The sequence below is a fragment of the Dromiciops gliroides genome, chromosome 5, assembly GCF_019393635.1.
Source record: "Dromiciops gliroides isolate mDroGli1 chromosome 5, mDroGli1.pri, whole genome shotgun sequence".
NCBI classification, from domain to species: Eukaryota; Metazoa; Chordata; class Mammalia; order Microbiotheria; family Microbiotheriidae; genus Dromiciops; species Dromiciops gliroides.
In genome coordinates, this window is record NC_057865.1 from 165,903,356 (window position 1) to 165,925,049 (window position 21,694).

Consider the following 21,694-nt stretch of genomic DNA (forward strand, 5'->3'; position numbering starts at 1 on the left):
GCAGTAATCCAGAAATAACAATATATGTGGACAGAATATTCATAATGTGACTTTAGGAAATTGCAAAGTACAACAGATATGATATTTGATACATAGCAGAAATAGCACAAGAGTGGACAATACTTAACAATCTAACCAACAAGGATAATTCCATTAACATAAAATGAGATAATTTGAAACACTTTCTTTGTAAATCCTAAAACACTGCATAAATGTCAGTAATTATTATGCTGTTGCCAAAGCCAAAAAATTCATTACCAAGTGGACAATCTACTGGAAATGAGTCCTGGGCTACTCAAAAAGTCCTATAAAGATGACTACAACAATTTAAGTGAAAAGAACAATAACAAAACCATTACAAATCAACACTGTGAAATTATGATGACTAAGCTTGGCTCCCTGCAAACTGATATATACGAGCATTTTTCTTTTCTTAATCCTGAGCACCTTATTTTCTAAACTATTTTCACCATCTTCTCTTTACATAGAAGTCACTGAGTACTAAAGTATAATGTTGATTTATTTAGAGGGTCTTACTGAGTTTATCGCAAATTTTTTCTACCACCTCATTCTCTGCACCACTTGTTGAAGAACAAGCAAGAAATTATCTTTATAATGGTCTTTTGGCAAATGTTCATTATGTGTATAGGAAGAACAAGTGTCCCATGAAATGCTGGTTTGTGGTCCTTTGATACACACAACTGAGGACAATTTGGGGTTTGGGGTGGGGATTTGGTTTTTTTTTTTTATTTTGTTAAATGTTTCACAGCCAAAGAATTCACTAGTCAAAAGATACTAGTACTAATTCTCTCTGTACTGAAGTAGATTCTCTTCCGTCTATAGTCCTATATCTCTTCTGCCCTTTGTGGCCTTGAAAAGGCCACACATACATGTGTGTGTGTGTGTGTGTGTGTGTGTGTGTGTGTGTGTGTGTGTGTATCTATATACACACACATATATATACATATGTATATAAAACACAAGTGTTTCAAACTCCATTATTCCATCAAAACTGCTCTCCAAAGTAACCAATGATCTCTTAGATGCCAAATCCAGATCCAAATCTTAGATACCTTTTCTCAATCCTCATTCTTCATAACCTCTCTGCAGCCTTCAACACTGTCAATCACCCTCTTCCCCTTGATACTCTCTTCTCTCTAAATTTTCAGGACACCACTCTCTCCTTGTTCTCTTAGGCTCAAAACCTAGGTGTCATCCTGGACTCCTCACTATTCCTACCCCGCCCACATCTGTTCCCAATTTCATCTTTGCAATATCTCTTAAATACAACTCTCCTGACACTGCCACCACTCTGGTACAGACCCTCATCACCTCACACCTAGACTACTGCTGGTGAGTCTGCCAACCTCAAGTCTCTCCCCCACTCAAATCCATCTTCCATTCAGCTACCTGAGTGATAATCCTAAAACAAAAATCCAACCATGTCACCCACTTACTCAAAAACCTCCAGTGGCTCCCTTTCATCTCCAGGATCAAATACAAAATCTTGTTTGGCATTCAAAGCCCTTCATAATCAAACAACTGTCTCCCTCCTCATCCTTTCCAATCTTCTTACACCTTACTCCCACCACTAACAGAGGCCTCTCTGCTGTTCTACAAACAAGACATTACCAGCTCTCGGCTCTGGGCATATTCTCTGGCAGTCCCCCATAGCTGGAATGCTCTCCCTCCTCATCTGCACCTACTGGGTCCCTGGCTCTCTTTAAGTTCCAACTAAAATCCCATTTTGTACAGGAAGCCTTTCCCAATCTCCTTAATTCTAGTGCCTGCTGTACAAAATTATGAAGGGCTACTCCAATTCTAAAGGACTAATAATGAAATATGTTATCTACCTCCAGAAAGAGAGTCTGATGGATTTACAATGCATATGAAAGCATTTTTTCTTCTTCTTCTTTCAACATGGTTAATGCCAGAATTTGTTTTGCATCACAATACATATTTGTAATAGGTTTTGGTTTTCCTTGACTTCTCAACAGGAAAGGCCAGAGAGAATAAAGAGAATTCAGAACTCAAAACAAAATAAAACTGACTTATTTCTTTAAAATGAGATATCTGAGAAGGATTTTTGGGAAGTCCTTTTATCACTATTAAATGTTATCTGATAAGATTTGACCCAACATTCTATCCTATTGAGATATGTTTGGATCCTTAGTCCGTCATTCTGTCATTCTTAGTCTGTCAGCTATCCCACCTAGCTTTGTATCATCTTCAAATTTGTTAATCCAGTCATCTATACCTTTAGTCAAGTTGCAGATAAAAACATTGAATGGCCCAGCGCCAAACACAAATCCCTGGTACACTCCACAAAAGATCTTCTTCCAAGATCTTCCAAGATGACATCAAACCATTCAAACAGTTCAAAACCCATCTATTCCACATTACTCATGGCCACAATAATATAAAAGACAATCATATACTTCACAAAAATCTAGGTCACCTATATATACATCTTTCCCCTCATCTACCATCCTAGTCACCCCATCAATAAAAGAAAAGGTTACTTATTCAGTACAATACCATAATTAACAAAATTCATCTGGAAGAAAAAAAGGTCAAGAATATCAAGAGAATTGATGAAAAAAAATGTGAAGGAAGGTGGCCTAACTGTACCAAATCTCAAACTGTATTATAGAATGGCAATCATCAAAACTATCTGGTATTGGCTTTAAGGAAAAAAACTCACTAAATGACAAAAACTGCTGGGAAAACTGGAAAATAGTATGGCAGAAACTAAGTATAACCAACATCTTATACCTTATACCAAGATAAGGTCAAAATGGGTACATAATCTAGACACAAAGGGTGATGCCATAAGCAAATTAGGGGAGCATAGAATAGTTTACCTATCAGATATATAGATAAGGAAAGAATTTACAAGATGTAAAATGGATAATTTTGATTATATTAAATTTAAAAGGCTTTGCACAAACAAAACCAATTTAACCAAGATCAGAAGGAAAGCAGAAAGCTGGTAAACAATTTTTACAGCAAGTATTGCTGATAAAGTCCACTGAATCAAATTTATAAGACTACAAGTCTTATAACCCTATCAACAAATAGTTAAAGTATATGAACAGACAGTTTTCAGAAAAAGAAATCAAAGTTACTTATAGTCATATGAAAAAATGCTCTAAATCACTAATGATTAGAGAAATGCTAATTAAAACAACTCTGAGGAATCACCTCACACCTATCAGACTGCCTAATATGACAGAAAAGAAAAATGATAAATGTTGGAAAAGATGTGGGAAAATTGGGACACTAAGATACTACCATTTTGGAAATCAATTTGGAACTATGCCCAAAGGGCTATAAAACTGCATACTTCTTGATCCAGCAATACCACAACTAGGTCTGTACCCCAAAGAGATCAAAAAGGGGGCTGGGGAGACCTATTAGTACAAAAATATTTATAGCAGCTCTTTTAGTGCTGGCCAAGAATTGGTGTAGAATAGCTAAAGGAGTTGTGGTATATGATGGTGATGGAATCTTATTAGCTCTAAAAAATGATGAACAGGATGCTTTCAGAAAAATCTGGACTTACCTGAACTGATGCAAAGTACATGAAATGATGCAAAGTGAAGTGAGCAGAACTAGGTACAGTACAGCAGTACTGTACTATGATTGATTGTGAATGACTTAGATATTTTAGCCATGCAATGATCCAAGACAATTCAAAAGGACTCATGATGAAGAGTGGTATCCACCTTAGAGAAAGAACTGATGGAGTCCGAATGTGGATTAAAGCATACCATTTTGTATGCATTCTCTATTTACTCATCTTTGAACCTGTATGCCAATAAAATATAAGCTCTCTGAGGGAAGAGGCTGTCATTTATTGAATTGAGCAGGGACTTAATAAATGTTGGGTAAAAAGTAGTGGGTATTCTTTTTCAAATATAGGCTAGTCTCTTCCTAATCTCAGATTCTGTATTTCTGTGACTCAAGGGAGATCAAAAAAGTGGAAGAACAAGCAGGTAAGCCACACTACAAAATGTGGGAAAGTTTTCTCGCTTTGGAAGCTGGAAAAACCATTACTCTTCTACTTCTCACTTAAGCTGGTCCTTTCTCTTCCCCCTCCTCCACCCTTATCATTCATTCACAGCTAACTTTTATTTCACAAAGTGTTTTGACATAAGTTATCTTACTGGATGCCTGTGAAGTAGGTAGGCCAGGTATTATTATCTCACGTTTACAGATCAAGAAACCTAAATTTAACTTTCTTTGGGCCACGCAGCTACTTAAAGGCCAAAGCTTGGCAGGGAACCCAGGTATCCAGACTTGCAGTTCAAAAGCTGAAGACCTAGAAGTGAGGCCAGGCACTTGGCCTAAGCAATGCGGGGGAAGGGGGGGGGGGGTTACACCATATATGGTCATATCACGTTCCAGCTGATAAAACGCTTTTCAAGGTTTCAGGTCATTAATCCATCCACACACACGCACACCCCCTCCCTCAAACCGAGTTAGGACTCTCCCCCTCCACCACCACCCCCGTTCCCACACCCTCCTCCCCACTTTGGGCCCCCACTTCAGCCCCCAAACCTAGCGCTAACTAAAGGCCAGGCCAGGGTTTCTCCCTCCCCAGGAAGAGAAGATCCTCCATTACTTAGGGGGCGTGGGAAGAGGAGGGAGATGGCGAAAGGGTCGGGGTACCTGCCCGTTCTCGGTCCCGTCTCACCTCTTGATAGTGAGGCTCCTGAACAGCGGGTACCAAGCGGAGAACTGACAGTGGAGCACTTGCTCCTTCTTCATGTTGCTGCTTTAGCCGCAGCCGGTGCTGCCTCTCGATTTTCTTATTTCAGCTCCTTCCACCCGGAACGGCTCTTCCCGGAGCCCCGAGAAGCCAACCGGACGGCTTTGTTCGAGCACTTTTCCCGTCCAGTGACGCGGAGAGGAAGTGGGGTGGGGGAGAAAGGAGATGGAAGAGGCACGTGGAGGGGAAGAGACACGTGGAGTGGAAGGGGTCGGGTTGCGTGGCTGCTTTTAAAAGCCCGAAGGACCGGCAGCTTCAGTCAGAGGCTTCTGGGGAAGCTGAGGAGGGGAAAGAAGATTTAGAGACTCACAACCTGGTCGGCTTCCCTCTGTGTCACCCTGACCCGGAAGGAAAAGCGCCGAGACACTCTTTCGCGGCCCCCCGCGGCAAAGACGGGTTTGTACGGGTGCCGGGAGGGCGGCCCGCGCTCACAGTCTTCCATTCACGGCCAGAAGCGGCTGTGACTTGGACGCTGGCACGGGTTTCGCCTGCAGCCGCAACTCTCACCACCGCTTTGCTCCCGTCCCTTCCCCACCGAGACGCCCTTTCCAGCACCCGACACCTCGGGGCAGGTAATTCACCCCCCGGCCGGTGTCGGTACGGGGAGTCGTCTGTAGCAGTCCGAACCGGGTGGGTGTGCGTGCCCATCTCCGGACTGCGACTTGGGGAGGGAAGGGAGAGCAGAAGGAGAGGAGAGGCTCGGGAAGCTGGGGGGTGGGGGGGTGCGGGGAGAGAAGAAGCGCCCTTTGAAATGCTGCTTCGAGCGTGCTGGAACTAGGTGCTGGGGTCCCATCTGGACCGCCCTAGGAAAGCAGATGTTGGAAGAAAAGGAGAGGTGTCTTTCTATTGCATGGGGCTCATGTCTCCTCTTCCTCCCCTCTGCACCACCACCTCCGAATTGCTTACTGTAGTGAGTCCTGGGGAAGTCTTTGACTTTCCCTTGAAACCTCCGCGGCCCCTTTTAATCTCTAGATTTTGCTGCTAAATGGTTTGCCTGGGAGCATGGCCTGAGGGATACAGGATTGCAAAACGGTTGGTCGGCTGTAAAGGTCTGCCCTGTGGGAAGTTTTGTATGGGTGGCTCGGACTCCCGAAAAGCTAACATTCCTGTAGTACCTTACGGTGTGCCAGGAACTGTGCTAAGCGCCTTGAGATTGTTATCTCACTTGAGGCAGTTTCTTTCGGGAACAAAAGAAACAACAAATTAAATAAACTGGTTTACTTAGTGAGAAGACAATGCCTTCCACATCTTGGTCCCCCTTCCCAAAATGTGTGTGTGTGTGTGTGTGTGTGTGTGTGTGTGTGTGTGTGATTTAAATGAGGAATAATGTCATTTTAAAGCTGTTGAAATAAAAGCAAATTTTAAAATCATTGATCTGACTGGATTTGGAAAATGTAACTTCCGGGGGGGGTGGGGGGGGGGAGAACCTCTCCAGAAACTCAAGATTACTCTAAGAGTAAAATCTGGGAAGTTAACTCCTTTTTGTGACCTCCCATGGCACTTTGTATTTCACCTCTTATTATACAGGTACCCCAATAAGAAGAGGAACTGTCTTGCTCATCTCTGTATAATCATCCTTCCCCTCCTCCATTTACCTTGCCTCCCGACACCCCCCCCATGTGATAGTTACTTAAATATCTGAGTGAATGATTAGTAAGTAGCTTTATAATTTAAAAATACTAATGTCGAACAGCAAAGAGGTATTTTACACACTTATAGAGAGTGAGGAGTAAATTTTAATTACATCTGACTGAGATGTATGTAACCAGAGGTTACTCTATCAAATTACTAGTCAGTATTCTATTCAAGTATTTGTTGATTATGTGTTTTTTAAGCTGTTTATGGTTTCTACAGCCTCTTTGTTATTTTGTAGTATTACTTGGCTACAGTTTCTAAGTCGTTATAGATATAGTCTGACAAATAAAAGGCAGGGTAGTTTAGGGGAAAACATGATTTGGATTTAAGGGACTTTACTCCTTTTTGTGTTAATAAGTCACTTCCTCTAATCTGGACCTCAGTTTCCTCTTCTGGACTAGATGATCTCAAAGATCTCTTCTAGCTCCAGACACTTTGAGCCCCCTGCCCCCACCTTTTTTCTGGCATAATATGACTGAAATGATTTATGGCTTTTCTTAAAAGTTAATGATTAAGAAATCAACAGATATTAATTAAATGCTTGTCATGTGCCAAGTGCATTGTACTAAGTTCTAGGGATACAGAGAAGAATCTAAAACAGACTCTGTCCCCAGAGCTTATATTCTAATAGAAGAGAAGCCATGTATATAAATTGATACATTATAAATTACCTACATAGTGGGTATCATATGACCTTAGAAGGGAAGAGATTAGCATTTTGTTGGGGTAGGAAAATGTCTCTTAGAAGGTGGCACTTGCGCTGTCTTGAAGAGAACCAGGGCTTTTAAGAGGAAGAAATGAGGGGAGACATATTCTAGGCATGAGGGATGGCCCGTGCAAAGGCAAAAAAATGAAAGATAAAGTGTCATATTTGAAAGACAAGTAGCCCAGTATAGATGGACTGTAGAATTAATGGAAGTAGTGTGTAAGAAGACTGAGAAGTAGGAAAGGACCAAGCTATGAAGAATACCAAATAAAGGAGTTTATATTTGATCCTAAAGGTAATAGAGAGTTACTGGAGTTTGAGTAAGGAAGTGGTGTACTGTGGTCATAACTGTTTTTGAAAAGTCTGGTGGGTATGAATGTGGAAGAGGAACATTCTTAAAATAAAAGGGAATGGTAATCTGTTCAAACTTTTCCATAAATACTTTCACTTATGCTGATGGCTTTTCAGCAGGGAAATGTTATTACCCCTGTTTATTAAGAATCTTATCAAAACTCTTATAGACTCTCAAATCTGCTGAAAGGGGCCTTAGACATCATCCAGTCCAACCTTTTTGCAGATGAAAGAACTGAGGCCCAGGGAGATGAAATTACTTGTCCAGGGCCACTGAGTAAGCATCAGATCTGAAATTTGAAAGGTGTGAACTCCCAAGACCAACACTTTTTCTACCATGCCTGCTCTGCCTTCAAACTGAGGCATTACTACTATAGACCAAGTACACTTTAGATATGGGGCTCTCACTACAACTCTACACATATGACCTGCCCAAAAATTGTACCATTGAGTCTAATCTTTCTACTTCTAAAATATAATAGACTGACAGTTTTAATCTGTCCGTGTCACAGTAGTTTACCTATTTTATAAATCACTCTCCTTGATGTTCATCATCTTTCTAACTAAATCATCTCTCACTAGTATGTCAGCAAAATACTTGTTTTCCCTTCTTAGGACAGACTGTGAGCTGATGAACTATTTTTTATCAAATATATTTAATTAAATCTAAATAGTTCTGTATTCTGTTGGAGGTGGGGATTTCCTCCCTATCTCCATCATACCACTCCGTCAATCTAAATAACTGTTATCTTAGCAGCTTGGTATCAATTTTGCTGCTGAACTAGATGGCAAAGTGGATAGAGCACTGGCCCTGGATTCAAGAGTACCTGAGTTCAAAGCTGGCCTCAGACACTTAACACTTACTAGCTGTGTGACCCTGGGCAAGTCACTTAACCCCAATTGCCTCACTAAAAAAAAAAAAAACCCCAAATTAAAAAAAAAAAATTTTGCTGCTGAAGACCTGCATTTGAATCATAAACTCTACTACTTACTGCCTTAGTAGTCTTGGACAAATCAGCTGGTGAAGCTGTGGTTGCAGTGTCGGACATGGAGGCCTGGATGGGTCAGGAAGACCTGAGTTCATATCCTATCTGAAACGCTTGCTGTGTGACCCTGCTCCAGTCAGTCACATTGTCATTGTTTCAGTTTCCTCCTCATAATGTGGGGATAATAACAGCACCTACCTCACCGAGTTGTTTTGAGTGTTAAATTAGGTGACATACACAATGCTTTGCAAATCTTAAAACACTATATAAATGCTAGTTATTGTGATTATGATACTCCCAACAGGAACCCCAACTCTGACATGCCAAATGGGTGGTCAACCAGCCTCTTTAAAAAGGCTTTCTGGGATGGGTAAACTCTCAAAGCAGCCCATTCTACTCTTGGGCGGCTCTAATGGCTAGCAAGTTTATCCTGACATCAAATACAAATTTACCTCTTTGCAATGTCTAGCCATTACTTCTATTTCTGCCCTTTGGAACCAGACCAAACATAGCTGACCCTTTTTGACACACCAGCGCCTCACTTATGTGAACACAGCTATCATATACCCCCGAATCTTCTCTTAACTCAACATGACATAAATCAAATTCCTTCACCATCTTTGCTCTTGTCTAGACACACCCGGCTTACCAATGCCCTTCTTCAACTCTGGCTCCCAGAGCTAAGTACAATATTCCAAAAGTGGTTTGGTCATGATTAATGTGGAAATTTGTTTAATATGATTGTGATGTATAACCTATATATCAGATTGCTTGCTGGCCTCGGGAGCAGGGAGGGAAGAGTTGGTAGAAGAAAAATTTGGAACTCAAAAAAATATCTTTACATGTAATTGGGGGAAAACATTTTTAATTAAATTTAAAAATGAAAATCAAAAGTGGTTTGATCAGAGTAGAGATCAGAACTACTTTTACCTCATCATTCCGGGAAGCTGTAGCTTTCATTATAGACCAAGATTCCATCAGATAATTTGCCATATCCCACTGCTGACTCACTGAGTTTCTAATCCACTAAAACTCCTAGATCTTTTTCAAACCACTGCCCAACCGTGTCTCATTCAATACCTGCAAAGATTATTTTTTTAACCCAAGTGGTATTTATCTTTATATTTATTTAACTTGATATTTACCTTTATAGAATTTCATTTAATTCAGCTTAATGCTCTAGCCAGTCAAGATCATTTTGGATCCCAGATGCTGTCCATTATATTAACTACCCCTCCCTGCCTGTGTCATCTGCAGATTTAATAAGCATGCCATCTCTGACCTTGAGCCATTGATAAAAATGTTAAACAGCACAGGATCAAGATATCCAGTGAGCATTCTCCTAGAGATCTCTGACCAAGTTGACATTGAGCCAGTAACACTTCTACCTTGGCCTCTTAGACTGTTGCAAGTCTCCTATTGCAGTTCTCTGCCTCTGCTTTCTCCTCACTGCAATCTGTCCTCCACACAGCTGTCAAAAGGGTTGGGTTTTTTTCCCTACAGCATAGCTCTGACCGTGTCACTCCCTACTCGGGCTCTAGCGACTCTCTATACCTCTAGGATCAAACAAATTCCTCGATTTGGCATTTAAAGCTCTTCACAATCTGGCCCCTTGCTACCTTTTCTTTCAGTATTATTATACATTAGTCCCCTTCACCCTCAAATAGAGTCATAACCCTCCTGGCATCCTTACTGTTCCTTACACAGACTCCTCATCTCCCTCCTTCTTGCTTTTTTACCGTCTTCCATGCCTGAGAATGCTTTCTTCCTCCACGTCCTGGAATCCCTGCTTTCCTTAAAGACTCACTTTCTTCATGAGACTTTTCTAATTCCCTTACCAATTAGTGCCTTCCCCTCCAAGATTGCCTTATATTTGATTTATATATGTCATATGTATATGTGTGGGTGTTACCTCCCCCATTAGAATATAAGCTTCTTGAGGGAAACAACTTGGTATTTATTTCACTTTTGTCTTTGTACCCCCTACCACTCAACACAGCAGGTACTTAAGTGCTTGTGCATTTTATTTAAGTCCTGTTTAAGTTCTTAATTTAAGTTCTTTTTTTTCTTTTTTTTTGGCAGAGCAATGAGGGTTAAGTGACTTCCCCGGGGTCACACAGCTAGTTTCTGAGGTTGGATTTGAACTCTGGTCCTCCTGAATCCAGGGCTGGTGCTTTATCCACTGTGCCACCTAGCTGCCCCTTAATTTAATTTTAATTTATTAATCCATCAAACTTTCATTACCACTTATTGCATAGTTTTCTAGATTCTCTAATAGTTTGATAAGCTGTCTACCTCCAGATGGAGGGGCACAGACTCAGAGTGAAGACTCAGACTTTTTTTTTAATATGGCCAGTATAGTAATTTGTTTTGCTTAACAATACATAATGGTTTCATTTTTCTTGCTTTCTTAGTTGGGGATGTACAAGGGAGAGAGAAAATGTGGACCTGAAAATAAAATTAAGGTTTTTTTAAATTCTGGAAAAAAAATAGTTTGGAATTATTTATCAAATGCTTTGCTAAAGTTAAAGTCCAGGTAGGTTATATCTATAAACTTGATCTTCTAACTTAATAACCTTTTAAAAAAAAAAAGTGGTACGGTCAAACTCCAGACCTTCTTTGGCATTCAACTTGTTAGTAAAATTCAAAGGTAGAATTGATAAAGAAATAGTCGAGAGTGTGACAGGGGTAGCTTAAGCTTTCTTAAATTGGCATTTGTTCTTCTTCAGTCTACTGTTCAGTGGCTGAAGTATGAGTATATTGTATAAGTTTATCTTACTTTTTTAGTTGCTTACTGATCACTCATTTAAACAGAAATGGGAATAGAAATGAGCTATTGAGTGTTGTTCTTTGAGGTCATTAGCTTTGTTTACTAGTAAAACTGATGGAAGTTTCCATCTCCAAGAAAGATGCTATGAATTGAGTTGAATATATGTCCAGAAGTGATCCAAGTCTGACTAATGAGGGAAAAAATACTGTTCTTTTCTGGAATATATCAGGTGTCATGGCAACTTTTATGTAAATTTGTTGTCCTTCGATTAATTTTACTTTAATACGCTATGAGTATATGAACTCATAGTATCCTTTGTTCAATAAAAAAAAATAGGGGTTTAAAACTGAATATAGGGTAGCCTTAAACGTATAAATGCTTAGTCAGTACATTCAGGTTCAGTGACAGTATAACATGGTTATATTGAGGTGGAGAGAAAATCCAAATGGCTTTCTTTCCCATAATGAAGCGAAGTCAAGGATTAGCAAGTTTAGATAGTTTAGGTTTTCCTAAGGAACATAATAAATAGGATATTAAAGGCCCCATTCAGGTCATAAATAGATATATAAAATATATCTATATACAGATAGCTAGATAAATTTTTAGCAGCTTCCTTTTGCTTTGAATACTAAGCTTTCTGCAAAGGAGCCTTTGGTAATGCGACCTATGCCTTTTAAATTGGTGGTGTTTCTAAGAATTCATGTGTAGAAAGTTTGAACGTTAATTTGAACATAGTAGGCTAGTGTTTAAGCATAGTATGTGTGTACATCATTTTTTCTTGCCTCAAAATGAAGCATACCTTTAACGATTTTCAAGTTTCTTTAGCACAATAAAAACTATGCTTTTCTTTCCTAAATTCTCAATTATTTACTAAATTGCCTTTTGACATTTTATCTCCCAGGTTTAGCCCCAAAATATTGTGTCCTGATATCTATATCATAAGATTTAAAACATAATTTTGATCCCATCCTAGATCTTTTTCTTCCCCAAAAGGTGATGATGGTGTATGAAAGTAGTCAGACCCACTTTCAGTGGCTCTGTTATACTTAGACTATAGAGTAGCTAGTTTAGATCCCCCCATAGAATTTTGATCTTAAGGTCAAGAATAGCTCTAAACATTATAGCCTAAGTTTACTGGAAAATGAGCAGATCTCCCAAACAAGTCTCACCATTGGGACCAGAATGGATCTAAAAGACTAAACTCTACACATAGGAATTTAGCTATACTTTCTTAAACTGACACAAGACAAATAGCTGTGGACATTTATATGGTCTACACAGTTTGTATTCTTATTTTCAGACACTTATTTCTATAGCTTCCCCCAATTTCTCCATGAAGTAAAGTCATTGGAAACACAAAAAGTATAATTTTGCCTATTGGGCTATAGAATATATTAAGTTGTATAACTATTATGTACAACTTTGTGGTTTTTAAGTAGTAGTCCAAATGTTTTGCTTTTAATCAGCTATTCTTAGAGCTCCTTAGAGTTTAGGGATTCTAATAACAATTCTTAGCATTATTCTTCAAATTGTTAGATTGTGATTGTTAACCATTTATCTTTCTATGTTCTTTACTTTTTAATTACATCTCTGGAAAGTATCACAGATATGCTCATGTTACAGATGAGAAGGCATTTATCTATAAGGGAGTCAGTGTGACTGTGTGACCCCTAGGCAAGTCACTTAACTTCTCAATGGTCTAGATAGCTCTAAGAGTAGGTGCTTCCTCTCCAGGAAGTTCCCACACAAGCAAAATCAAGTAATTTGCCTTGGTGTGGAATCTGAAACTCAAGAGAGTTGAAACTACTAGTCTATGATTACATGGTATCAGAATTCAAACCTAGAGCATTTTGATTCAAAGGTCCACACAAAGTCCAAACAAAGACTCATGATTCAGTAGTGCTTATCAGATATGTGAATAGGTTCCTGTTTTCCCCCTTCTCTCTTCCTTCCCAAGAGAACAAAAATCTAAAGCTTGTAGTTTAGGTTGGTTACATATTTTCTGAAGAAGAAAATCCATCCCATATGCTGCTGACAGATTAATATTCTTAAAATAGCACTTTCATCATGCCTTCTCAAAAACTCATTGTCTACAGGATAAAAATCCAAACTTCTTAATGTGATATGCAAAACCTTTCATAAGTCTTTTTCAACGGTTTCATACCACATACAACCATGAACCCACTCTTCTTGTTTGACTGGTCTACTTTTGCCCAAAATACACCTTTGCATGTTAGTGGCTCTTAGTCTTTATTCATGCCTTTCCCCTCACCTGTTTAATTCTTGCTCATTTCCATTCTCACCTCCTTCCTGAAGCTTTGTCTGATTATTCTCCCTACAATGATCCTCTCTTCAAACTTTTATAACATGTAATTGTGTATGCTACTCATTTGGCACTTCTAGGGCCTTTTATCTTTTTGTCCTACCGTATTGTTACTTTTCTTCCCACAACCAGATTATAAATTCCATAGTCATCAATAATCTTTTTTTTTTTTTTTGGTGAAGCAATTGGGGTTAAGTGACTTGCCCAGGGTCACACAGCTAGTAAGTGTTAAGTGTCTGAGGCCGGATTTGAACTCAGGTACTCCTGAATCCAGGGCCGGAGCTTTATCTACTGCTCTATCCACTTCATCACCTAGCTGCCCCAGTCATCAGTAATCTTGAACCCTATATATGCTATTAAAAGTATTGTTAGTATGTCAGAAGTAAAAAAAATTCTAGGAAAGCTCTAACATGTGATCAAGACAAATCAGTTAACCTCTCTGGGCCTCCATTTTCTTTTCAGTAAAATGAGGATATTAATACTTGTACTGCCTACCTCACTAGGTTATTAGGGGGGGGAGGGCAATGGGAGTTAAGTGACTTGCCCAGGGTCACACAGCTAGTAAGTGTCAAATGTCTGAGGCTGGATTTGAACTCAGGTCCTCCTGAATCCAGGGCCGGAGCTTTATCTACTGCACCACCTAGCTGCCCCCTACCTCACTAGGTTATTAACAACATTTTGTAAACCTTAAAGTACTGTATAATTGGGCTTATTTCTTTTTTTAAGTAAAATAGTTTTCAGATTGGGGGGGTGGAAATAAGGATTTAATCTAAGGCTTCATAATCTTATATGTATACATTATACAGTAGAGCTCTGAAAATGAGTTTTTAAGAACTCAATCCTAATTCTACAGTTAACATATATTTTTGAGGGTGGAGACAAGGAAACTGTCCCTAAACTAGGTTTTAGCACCTCAGAATTCAGGTCAACCAACTCTCCCCCCCCCACACACACACACACACTAACAGATTAGCACAAGGAAGAAAAACTTTGGCTTCTAGGAAGTCGCAAATAAAAGTTGTTTGGTGAATTTCTTTCCTACTTCTTTTCCTGTTGCTCCCCAACCCTCCACCTCCCACCCCCCAAACCCAACTCAATTTCACTTCTGCTTTATGTGGTTGAAGTTGTTCTACTTGTGATTAGAAAGCCAGCGTGCTATTCCACTGGCAATAATAAAAAAAGACTAGGTTGGCTCTACATAATGCCAAATTTTGAATGTCTTGTGTGCTAGAATATTCCAAACATATTGTTAAAGACAGTTGTAGTTTACTACGGTACTACAGTGCAAAATAGACCTCAATAATTATTTAATTCTTAGATTAAATTGCATTAAGTCTTCTAATCTCTGCGTTCTCTTGGTAATTTCATTGGATCCCATGGGATCAGTTATCTTCTCTGCACAGATTATACCTTTCCTGAACGTCACACCTGTTATATATATCCAGCTGGATATCCCAAAGGCTTCTCAAACTCAACATGTCCTAAATAGAATTCTTGATATTTCCTCCAGACCATTACTTTTTCCTTCCTCATTTCTGATGAAGATAACTCCATCCTTCTATTCATCCAAGTTGGCGCTCTCAGAGTCAACATTACTTGTCCTCCCTGATCCAATGGATCCATTCCGTTGCTAATTCTACCTATATGGCCCTAATCCTCTTTTCTCCATTCACACAAATCTGTCTAGTAACTCAGGTCCTCATCACCTCTCAGGTGGTCTCTGACAGTAACCTAATTGGTCTTCCAGAGAAACTAAGAATTACAGTTCTAACTAATTCTGAGGTGCTTTTTTCTCCCTATGGAGTGGGGGAGAGTGTGAAAGTTTAATCAATGAGAGGTTCTAAGAAATAAACCATGGGGAAGACAAAGAAGGTAAGAAGAAATTCCTGATTGTTCTAACATGTCTTCCACACAACTGCTGAGTCGTTATTCCTAAATCTAATCTTTTTCTTTCCTTTTTTTTTTAGCGGCAATTGGGGTTAAGTGACTTGCCCAGGGTCACACAGCTAGTAAGTGTTAAGTGTCTGAGGCTGGATTTGAACTCAGGTACTCCTGACTCCAGGGCCAGTGCTCTATCCACTGCGCCATCTAGCTGCCCCCAAATCTAATCTTTTTAAGTCTGACTATGCCACTCCCTTGTCAAGAAGCTTCAGTACCTCCCTCTTGCCTCCAGGATAAAATACATGCTCCTGGTTTTTAAAGCCTTACACAAACTAGCTTAAGTCTTCCTTTCCAAGTCTTTATTACTCTCCTTCAATGCCCTTTATGTTCCAGACAAACTGGCCTACTCGTAGTTCCCTGTATATGGCATTGCATTTCCCATCCCCATGCCTTTTCACGAGCTGTACCCTACCCCATGCCTAAAATGCACTCCTAGCCCTCTCTTAGTATCCCAAGTTTCCTTCAGAGCCCCACCCAAGTTCCACCTCTTATAGAAAGCTACTTTGATTCTCCTTCCCTCCCCTCAGAAATAACTTTGTTTCTACTTTGTTGTGTGTGTCTATATTGTATTTGCTTTTTGGTGTTCCTGTTATTTTTCCCAATAAACTAAGTTCAAAGTTCTGTTTCCTTGAAGACTATTTCTTCCAGAAAGAAAAGTCAGGCTCTTATTTTGGAGACAGGTAGAAATATTCCACCTTCATTTACTTGAACTTGAGAACCTTAATTATGTTACCTATGTGAGATAATCTAACAAGGATTTGTTATGAAAAAACTAGTGTAATTCAAAGTACTATAGTTTACAAAACAATTTAGAAGCATCTGAACATGCCAGTATGCTTATTGACTTATAAAATTAAGTAAATTAGCTATTATTTCTCTTCACCTGCTCTTCTGACCAACTGCCCTAAATCCGCAAATGCACTATAATCATCCAGATGCGTGTGAACAGTAGTTCTTCTGAGTTCTTCTCTTAGTATTTCAGTCTCATGGGGCAACTAGCTGAAGTGGGGGACAGAGCACTAGCCCTGGGGTCAAGAGGACCTGAATTCAAATCCAGCCTCAGACACTTGACACTAGCTTTGTGACCCTGAGCAAGTCACTTAACCCCAATTGCCTCAAACATCCCGCGCCATCTTCACTCATCCTGATGAATATTTTGTCACCGTACCCTGATGGCCCTGGAGGAGAGGGTGAAGCTGGTAACTCTGCACAACCCTCCCTCACTTAAGATCCCATTTGCTGCAAGTCATGACATCCCCTCCCAATGTCGTGTTCCTCTTTGAAATTGTTGTTGTTTGTCCTTTGTTCTCAGTCTCATCTATAATGCTCTGCTAGTGCCGGTGTAGCAGACAAAATGTTATTCTTAATCAAAATCTTCCCATCAATTATACAACCAGATTTTTCTGTTCCATAATTAATGAATTATCTGAATAGTTTAATAGTTTAAATATTTGTGATTCATGTGTATATATATTGGCCACAAATAAGATTACACCCCCTCTATGCCTTAAGACCTCTATACCTTCAAATAGCTAGAACGAAATGAGTTTATCTGAACCTAATGAAGTTAGTCTTATGTGGACAGGTACATTTAGTCACCCATCCCGTATTCTTTTTTTTTGTGGGGGGGGGGCAATGGGGGTTAAGTGACTTGCCCAGGGTCACACAGCTAGTAAGTGTCAAGTGTCTGAGGCTGGATTTGAACTCAGGTACTCCTGAATCCAGGGCCAGTGCTCTATCCACTGCACCACCTAGCTGCCCCACACATCCCATATTCTAAACCTGTCTACTTGCTATGACTTGCCAGAGCTTACATTCTTGGAGAAGACAGGGTAACCTCCAACATGGAGAACCTAATTAAAAGACTTTAGGATATTATCTATTAAAGTTCTAATTTGACTCTCTTGGTGCTACTCACTTCTCAGTGTTAAAGGCTAATCATCAATATTTATTTGAATTTGAGATATACATTTTCAGCTTTTTTTAAAAGGAAGCTGCTGTTCTTGAAAAAAATTACAGTTTACCTGTCACATCAATGGAGCAGGGAAGAATTTATAACCAAAAATGAGAGAACATTATAAAATGCACAATGGCTAATTTTGATTATATTACATCTAAAAGTTTTTGCACAAACAAAACCAATATAACAAAGATTTGAAGGAAAGCAGAAAACTGGGAAACATTTTTACAGCCAGTGTTTTTGATAAAGGCTTCGTTTCTCAAATATATAGAGAATTGAATCAAATTTATAAGAAGATGGGGGCAGCTAGGTGGCACAAAGCTCTGGCCTTGGATTCAGGAGGACCTGAGTTCAAATCTAGCCTCAGACACTTGACACTTACTAGCTGTGTGACCCTGGGCAAGTCGCTTAACCCTCATTGCCCTGCAAAAAACAAAAACAAATTTATAAGAAGGCAAGTCATTCCCCAATTGAGAAATGGCCAAAGGATGTGAATAGGCATTTTTCAGGTAAAGAAATTAAAGCTATCTACAGCCATTTGAAAAAGTGTTCTCAATCACTACTGATTAGAGAAATGCAAATTAAAACTAATCTGAGGTACCACCTCACACCTATCAGATTGGCTAATATGACCAAAAAAGAAATAAAGTTATAAATGTTGAAGAAGATATAGGAAAATTGGAATGCTAACAAATTGTTGGTGGATTTGTGAACTGATCCAGCATTCTGGAGGGCAATTTGGAACTATGCCCAAAAGGGCATACCCTTCAACCCAGCAATACCATTACTTGGTCTACATCCCAAAGAGATCATTAAAAAGGGAAAAGAATCCACTTGTACAAAACTATAGCTGCTCTTTTTGTTGTGGCAAAGAATTGGAAATTGAGGGGATGCCCATTAGTTGGGATAGCTAAACAAGTTGTGGTATATGAATTTGATGTAATACTATTGTGCTGTAAAAAGTGATGAGCAGGCAGATTTCAGAAAAACCTGGAAAGACTTCCATGAACTGATGTTGAGTTAAGTAAGCAGAACCAGGAGAACATTATACACAGTAATAGCAACACTGTAATGATCAACTGTAATAGACTTAGCTCTTCTCAGCAATACAATAATTCCAAGACAGTTTCAAAAGACTCATTGTGGAAAATGCCCTCTGCATCCAGAGAAAGAACTGTAGAGTCTAAGTGCAGATCAAAGCATACTATTTTTCTTCACTTTTGTTGTTTTGTTTTTCCTTCTTTCTTGTGGTTTTCCTCTTATGTTCTGATTCTTTTCTCACAACATGACTAATGTGGAAATATGTTAACATAATTGTAATGTATAACCTATATCAGATTGCTTGCTGGCTTTGGGAGGGAAGGGAGACAAATTTGGAACTCAAAATCTTACAAAAATGAATGTTGAAATCTATCTTTACATGTAATTGGAAAAAAATAAGATACTATTAAAAAATAAAAATAAGAAAAAGAGTTTAGTTTAAAAAAATATAAAATATATTAGCTGTTCAGGCATATGAATAATCTGGACAGAAATAGAATGTTTTGGGTTTTTTTTGCTTGGAAAGTTTTGGGGAATCAATATAACAAAGTTGCCATAAACATTTTTTAAAAATAAAAAGCAGTCCTAGGTGCTTAATTTTTTTTAATCAGATCAATTCCAGGAAAGTTGGCAATTTTAAGAAATCATCTGACTAACCGGTCCTGAAATAGTTAACTAACAACAAAAAAGGCCTGGCAAGAAGCTGACTAAATTGGAAACTTATGCTATGTATCAAGTTGTCCTAACTAGACTAGAAACCAAATCTTTCTCAGTACATTTAGAGTTCACTTATAAAACTCTGTAATTTGATAGCATCAATCTGGTACTTATATTTGGGTAAGATAATTGTGTCTTTGTCTTCTCCATAAACTTCTAAGCATTAGTTCCCCAGCAGTTTTAAGACTAAATCTTTCAGTGGTTTCCTTGCCATTAAATGAGGGGTATTTAGAAGAAATGGTCTAAAATTGAACTAATGTTAGCCTAAAGGAATGTTGTTTCATTATAGAGTGAACTTACTAGAAGACAGCAAGAACCACAGATTTTGAAAATGGAAAACAAAGCACCTGTGGATTCTCATAAAGTTACCAAAGAGTCCATCCTAACAGAAGAGGTACAAAGTTCGTTTTTTTTTTCCTTCACCTCTCCATATTAATTGCTGTATCTTTTTTATTTCAAATGCTTACCCCTAATACTTGAGGGTAGAATTTCAGAGGTTTTTTCAAGATCTGGATGTTACTTTAATACAGAAGCAATGGTTTGCCTACTATTAGTTGTCCCCATAAGTAACTAAAGGTCAAATAAATCTCTGGAAATAAGTATTTTATTATTGATTTCATTGTTAAAATGTATATATTCAGTAACTTTAAGGGATTTAATACAAAGATACCACTAACTACTCTTGGGAAAGGAAGTATTTGATAAACTGAGGTGGGGCCACTAAACTTAGTTTAAAGAGATCTTGAAAATTTTAGTACTTAATGATGAAATATATAAACATACCCTTGGATTACCCTAGAGTTCTGAACAATAAGATTAAATATGAGAATGAGTCAAGTGGCTGTTTGAGGGTGACTAACAAGTGAGGTGGGTGACCTATGTAACCCAGCTTACACTGTTTGTTAGAGCACTAAAAACCTAAAGCAGCTATCAGATGTAGCACTGAGTTCCAGCAATAATGTGTGGTTGGTAATTTGATCATCTTTTTCTTTTATTTTCTTTTCCCTTTTTTGGCGGGTGTTTGTTTTGGGTTTTTGTTGTTTTTCAAATTAGTCTTCTCCTTTTGGAAAGATTCCAGTAGATAATCATCCTGAGAACCCTTGTCCTAGTGCTCTTCCAGAATCTTTTTTTGCTCTAAAAATGTCTTTATCATGTTAATAGCTGATCTGCTATTGATAATACGGTTCTTGCTAGCAAAAAGTAGAAGAGAAATGCTATAAGAAACGCATGCTGTTTTATGTACATGGATTTCCTTCTTAGTTAAAAATATACCAAAACTAAATTAGATTTTATAATCTTAATCTCACAATGAAATATGTAGCCAGTAACAATCTTGCTATGCCCATTGTATAGAATAGCATGGATGATAGATGTCCAACCATTAGATCAAGTTCTGTGTCCCATAATCAGCATTCCAATATAGCTCTTTGTTCTTAAGAACAAACCAAACAAAAATACTAACCGGGGCAGCTAGGTGGTGCAGTGGATAGAGCACCAGCCCTGGAATCAGGAGGACCTGAGTTCGAATTTGGCCTCAGACACTTGACACTTACTAGCTGTATGACCCTAGGCAAGTCACTTAACCCCAATGGCCTCACCAAAAAAGGGGGGGAAAAAGACTCCGCTCAAAAATACTAACCAGTTCCCAAGTCTAATAAATTCAGAAGACTTCTTAAACTTTTTTCCCAACCTCACTCTGGTTCCCCAAGAAATAGTGCCATTTCTCTGGGTAACCAAGCTTAAAATCTGAGCTTGTAAACAATCTTTAAATCCATAAGTAGAAAGTTAAGAGGATATATCCTTAGGGTTAGAATGGCTTTCTACTCAGGCTAATTAGAAAAAGCCTTTCTGTCCCAATAGAAACACTCTTTGGCTTGAAATTTTCCCCATTTGTTCTTACCTCCTTTTAGTTGATTACGGAAGGAAAATGGGTCAAGCTTGAACGAACAACTTATGTGGATCCCACTGGTAAAACAAGGTAAATAAAAAAAAAAAAATTTTCCTATTTAGGAAATGCTCAGCCCTTGTATTCTGAGAATCTCTATTCATGGCAAATCTTTAAATACTTCTCTCATTCTAAATGTATTTTCATTTCAGACATAAGAGATAATCTAGTCAATCACTTGTTTTGGTATATTTAGCTTCTAAAAGACCTAAATAAAGTTTAAAAGCATACTTTCTACAGTAGTTATGGAGTTCAAATCCTACTCTATTATCCGTGATTATGGTATAACATGCCATTTGAGAAGTAAAATTTAAAAATAACAAGTTTTGGGCCGTCTCAACTAATAGTACCATCATTTTAGACTGGGTAAAAAAAATTACACCAATTCTAAATTGAAATTTTTGAAAATTTAGTAAATTGTTTAAAATGTACTTCCTTGCATTAAAGGTTGTGCGTCCTTTCTACCAAATAGTGAAACTTCTGCAAAAGGACTCAGAACTTTGTACCATAGCACCTAGCCTCTAACACATTAAACTGCCTGAGAA

At 38.6% G+C, this 21,694-nt stretch overlaps 2 protein-coding genes across 5 annotated transcripts in view; one reads left to right on the forward strand and one right to left on the reverse strand.

The window, feature by feature from the left end:
- The window catches only part of CDC123 (cell division cycle 123), a 105,621-nt gene extending 100,694 nt beyond the window's left edge, over window positions 1-4,927 (reverse strand). The window contains exon 1 of the mRNA XM_043965246.1: window positions 4,700-4,927. Coding sequence (XP_043821181.1) covers window positions 4,700-4,773 — 74 coding nt within the window. The 5' untranslated portion in view covers window positions 4,774-4,927. The remainder of the gene's footprint in view (window positions 1-4,699) is intronic.
- Window positions 4,928-5,181: 254 nt separating this feature from the next.
- NUDT5 (nudix hydrolase 5) overlaps window positions 5,182-21,694 on the forward strand; it is a 36,975-nt gene continuing 20,462 nt past the window's right edge. For 2 of the 4 annotated variants that reach the window (XM_043965248.1, XM_043965247.1), the window contains exons 1-3: window positions 5,182-5,346; window positions 19,494-19,598; window positions 21,115-21,182. In XM_043965248.1, the coding sequence (XP_043821183.1) occupies window positions 19,536-19,598; window positions 21,115-21,182 (131 nt within the window). In that variant the 5' untranslated portion in view covers window positions 5,182-5,346; window positions 19,494-19,535. Of the gene's footprint in view, window positions 5,347-19,493; window positions 19,599-21,114; window positions 21,183-21,694 lie in introns of those variants that run through there. The other 2 variants (XM_043965250.1, XM_043965249.1) reach the window with 2 other exon arrangements.